Source organism: Morone saxatilis, unplaced genomic scaffold (assembly GCF_004916995.1).
Source record: "Morone saxatilis isolate NCDOM2014 unplaced genomic scaffold, NCSU_SB_2.0 Contig4, whole genome shotgun sequence".
Taxonomy (NCBI): domain Eukaryota; kingdom Metazoa; phylum Chordata; class Actinopteri; family Moronidae; genus Morone; species Morone saxatilis.
In genome coordinates, this window is record NW_023339984.1 from 98,167 (window position 1) to 103,443 (window position 5,277).

Sequence of the window (5,277 nt, forward strand, 5' to 3'; positions counted from 1 at the left end):
TTTAAAGGACTGTGGTACATATCAAATATATCATATCATAACAACGCAAATGTATTCCTTGTCCATCATATCAGTACCGCTGGCGGCCTATAAGTGGCTGGTGTGTTTCCTGCTGGAGCAGAGCCAGAAAAGACTAGAACAGCAGAGGGCCTCAGGAAAGGATGATTTTGAGGCGCGTAACAGCAGCCAGGTACACACAAACACACACACACACACAAACCACTACACTTCTGACATAAAACATTTTTTTTCTTCATGTCGTGTCTCCTAGCCACAGGATTATATACAGAAATAAGTGGCTGCCATCATCTGGTTGGTGTTATTCATGTTATTCATGTCACAGACGCAAGCTGGAGGTTACAGTGTTAGAAGGGTGTGTGCTGTGGTTCTAGGAAATTAGTGTGTCACTGGCTGTAGTAATTTAATTGACTTGTTTTTGTGAGCATTAATATGACGTGTAATAATCTTCATTTTAGCCAATTTAACAGTCTCAGGAGAATTGTGTGCATGTGCAGTATGATGGTTATTTTTAGGTTGAGCTCCATGTAGTATAAATGTATACATTTGTGTCAAAGTAGCATAAAATTGGGGGGGAGTTGGGTTTAGGAAAATTTTACTTTTTATATGCAGTATGCAGTTTCACATCATTTTGGACCATCATTAATACTATATCTGTGTACAAAAGTTGAAAAAGTAAAGTGTAGATAATAAAAAACAACACCTTTAAAACTCCACAGGGGACAGACTGCAACTATTAGATCAGGGAAAAGTAATTTAGTCCGTTTTTATGCTCTAACCACGACTATCTGCACATTGCAAGAATCCACCCAGCCTGGATGAAAACAGCCAATCTGAGCAGAGAAAGATAGTTGATTGTTGAGTCTCATTTTCAACTTCAGTGTTTGACACCCTAGGAAAGAGACTCAACAAACAACTCTCTTTTTGGGCTCTAATAGTTGTGTTTTCATTTCAGGTCCGGTGGATTCTTGCAAATGCAGAGAGACTTGGTTAGATTTTAATTCTAATAGTGGTTTAATGTTGTACTTGTGCTTTTTCACCTGACTTTATAACAGAAATACAATGTCCCCACTCTGTGTGTGTGTGTGTGTGTGTGTGTGTGTGTGCATTTAGGTTTACTACTGCCGTTCCCTGGCCTTGGCCTACATTGAACATAACTGCCTCCAGAGGTTTCATGAGCTGACTACAGATCAGGACACACCAGCTGGTCTCAGACTTGTCCTGAGCAAGCTGTGTGCGCTCTATGGGCTGTGGAGCCTCAGCAACTACATGGCTACACTGTACCAGGGTATGTACTGTACTTGACATACTGCATACATAAATCGAGGCAACACGTTCCGCTGTATTGATATTTGTGACACAGTTTTGTTCCTGTACAGGTAATTACTTGAGTGGAGAGAAGCCCCCAGAGTTGGTCCAGATGGCCATTCTCACTCTTTGCTCCCAGGTACAGAGACATCTGGCTTTGTGTCTCTCTGTTCATCTCACTCTTTGTTTAATGTCCACGTCCCTCTTATTTGCCCTTGAAATAAACTGGAAGCTATTGTTAACATTTATTTAGTTACAGTACTCTTGATGCATTTGGAGCAAAAGGTTCCCAGTCATCCCATTGTATGAATCCCAGCCCTCTGCTGGCCCATGTCAGCAGAGCTGTGGGGCTGGAGCCACAGTACTTACCACCACCTTACCAAGTCAGACCTGAGTCACACTCATGATGTCTTCTTGATTTCATCTCAAATATGTAACTTAACTACAGTCCTTTTTTGTATTTTTCCTGCCTTGAGAAAGGGGTTACAGAAGACCTGCGAGGCAGTGACAGTACTTAATGGAACTTTCAGCAGTTAATTAATGAATTGAAAGCCTTGCAGATAAATGCAGTTAACAAAGTGTAATGTACCATCCTCATTATTGTATTTCTTACTTACATTGTACTCTATTGTATAGTGTTTATTGCAATTAGCTCCCTTCCTCACTTCCTGTCTTCATAAAGCTGAATGATGAAATTATGGCTCTGGTAGATTCTGACTTTAAGCTCAACCTGATCCTCTCTGTCTCTGTGTTTTTCCTCCAGCTGAAGGATGATGCAGTAGCATTAGTGGATGTTTTTGCACCTCCTGATTTCATTTTAAACTCACCTATTGGCAATGCAGATGGACAGGTAAAGACATAGAAACACATTATTATACCTCAGTAAAAACCTTTTTTGTCGTAGGCATAAATAAGACCAACTGGTTAGGTAGTTCTAATCACACTGATGTATGTAAGTGTTCATTTTTATCAGCATTTTGGTTTTAATTACCTATTTGAAGGTATAAAAATGGGGTTTCACATCATGATTGAAAGCTGAGCCCTTCTCCCAGTTGAGTCAGCCAGGCATATGGGCGGGACTTGGATACTGCGTCGCCAACCCTGATCACTTAGCAGACTCTGGCTCTAAATGGCGAAAGATGGCAGTGGCCGGCTATTTTGGCTTCATATTTGCACAGTGGGAGGAAGTAGAGACACAAAGTCCATTTTTTATATGTCAATGGTTTAAACACATATGAAGTTAAAAAATAATAAAAAAAAACACATTACACAACAATAAAGCTAATAGTAAAATTTGTATTAGAACTAACTATTAGTAGTTTCACTGAGAGGAATAGAGATCCTGGCACAATATACACAAAATTATACCTCAATCCAGCTTGACCATGGTCATGTGTTATGTCCTTCTCACATCCCTTCCTGTAAACTTGTAACAACAACACCATTTGGCAAAAACATCATAACAACAACAATTTAATAAAGCAGAAATACCATCAAAATAATCCAAAATATAAACAGTGTAAAGTTAAATTAACTTGAGTTTCTCAGCAGACCATCCTGTACTGCATCACTCCCCAGAATTTCATTAACCCAGATTAACTGAAATGTAACCACATAAACAAACTTCTGGTTCATGTGCGGTCACATACAAATAAACCTTCCAAGCCATAATTTATCAGATCTTTTTGTTTGTGTTGGTCTGAAATCTGGAAGGGATATGACATTTGGAAGGTCAGTGGTATGTTTATAGTATACTCAAGATGACAGCATTGCTTCTAATTGTGGTTGGTGCGGATCCAACTGGCTGTTTGACTGCAGGTTTTTGATGTCTGGTTGGACAGGAAGTAATGATGACAACTTAGATTATTCAGTGTACTCTTTTATATCAAAATATGGCATGAAGAAGATGTCCTTTTGCTAACTGATTCGTACTGCTGTTAAGTATCTCAAGCTTTCAAACCTAGCACTGCATATACACAGTTTACAATGATAATTCTAAATGGCAGAACACAAAACTGTCAGATTTGACAGTCGCTGCCGGGGGAGGGGTGTAATAACTTTAAGATAAGATAGATGTTCCTTTATTGATCCCCTGTTGGAGAATAATAACTTTGCAAAAAATCAACCAAAAACATGTGCAAATAAGAAGATGGGGCACTTGGACACAGTTATGTGATTTTTAGAGCAAGACACTGACAGTTCAAATAGGGGCGTTAACAGGGTTGGATACACCTGACTCGTGTGCCTGTGTTGCAGATCAGGGGCTGGAACAGAAGACTAGAAATTGATTTGATTTTTTTTTAACAGTGAGCACGTAAAACCTTCTCCTTTGACTCGTCTCCTTGTGTCTCCTTCACTCAGCTTTACAAGAACCTGTGGTCGACGGTGATGCAGGGCAACCAGGTGCTGGAACGGCCGTCCTGGTGGAAAGAGTTCTGCTCAAACAAGCCTGTGGTCGGATCCCTCCGTCCTAAACTCTAGAACCCAGACACACTCCGCTACAATCCTGGACATGTGTCTGGACTGTCCAAATTCTAGGTGTAAAATGCAAAACTTCCAACTATACAATGTAAAAATGTCCATATGTACACTACTTTTTGCCACAATGCAACATGGGATTCAGTTAAGGCACAAAATGCTGAATATTCTGTGTCCAAAATCTTACATACAGAGAAGATTACTGTATAAAGTGTATGGAATAGTAAATGAGTAAACCAAAAACCATGGAATTCTTAGAATCCTCCAAATCTTGTACACTAATAAGGCTGGTTACTTAGAGACAAGCCACTAGAAAGGGTGTTGCCTGCAACACCATTGCTATCTAGTGGTACAGCACACCTGGCACCCACTCCTCTCTTGTGCCACACATTGCAGTTTTTAGCGTTTTTTAGATGAGCATAAAAGTTAAAATACTTCTCAGTACAAGGAGTCGCACCACTGGTCAGTGTCACACCCAGACAGCTAATGAAGCAAGAGGGCTTTACTACTTTACCTCTTTGTTTTAATGCCGGTAAATAGGTTAGGTAGCCTAGCTAGTGAGAAAGCTATGGAGCAGGGGTGTAGTGAAGTTATCCACCTCTTTCAAATGAAGCCAGAGTTCACTCACCTGGAGCTTGACCTCTGCTTTAATCATATCTGATCACCCGGTTGTGCACGAAGCCTGAACACACCTTCGGATTTTTCCCCGACACTCTTTGCCAAGGCTATGCCTGTAGTGGGCAGCTCTGGTTCAAAGGCAGAGCAGGTTGTCCACTAATCGAATGGTTGTTGGTTCGATCCCCGGCTCCTCCCACCACATGTCGACATATCCTTGAGCAATATCCAGGATAAGATATTGACCCCAAATTGCTCCATGATGCTCGGTGTGTGAATGTGTATGAATGCGTTCTGTTCGATGGGCTTTGCCACAGCTAAGTGAATGTGTGTGAAAGGATATGCATGAAAAAGGCTTGAGGTCGAAACTAGAAAGCCTAACACAGACAGTCATTTATATCCACACATATCCCTACCTAAAAAAATCACAACCACACCTGAAACCTGGCCAACACTCTTAGAAACCTTGGACCTTCTCACCAGCACGTTTTCTTCAAAACCCTGTCGATACTTTTAAATGCTCAACAACAGATCTGATTGTTAACAGCGCTTGAAATCAGTCCACTTGAAAATAAATTGCAGATTTTCAGGTCTTTCAAGTCTTTTATTATTCATAGCAATTTCTCTTTTTTAAAATGTATCAACAAAAAGAAGTTGTACCCTGGGACTGTTTATTGTTGGCTGATGGTGGTGCTAGCAGCCAGAAGACAGCAGTGATGACACAAAAAAAAAAAGACCACAACTTGCAAAAGCATATTTCTCTTGAATGAGCTATTAAACTAAAGTGCAGTGCCAACAGTTTGTACAGTTAGCTGTAAACTAATTAGCTAGTAGAATAGCTGTAAAACATCTTTACTT

At 40.3% G+C, this 5,277-nt stretch overlaps 1 protein-coding gene across 1 annotated transcript; it reads left to right on the forward strand.

Annotated features, from left to right (window-relative positions):
• Positions 1-74: 74 nt before the first annotated feature.
• On the forward strand, positions 75-3,807 carry LOC118338386 (peroxisomal acyl-coenzyme A oxidase 3-like; the record flags this gene model as incomplete). The annotated part of the gene is given in 5 exon segments (XM_035675691.1): positions 75-190; positions 1,186-1,306; positions 1,398-1,465; positions 2,090-2,176; positions 3,688-3,807. Coding segments are annotated over 5 exon segments (512 nt in total), but the record flags the coding sequence as incomplete, so codon positions are not given.
• Between the last annotated feature and the right edge of the window lie 1,470 nt (positions 3,808-5,277).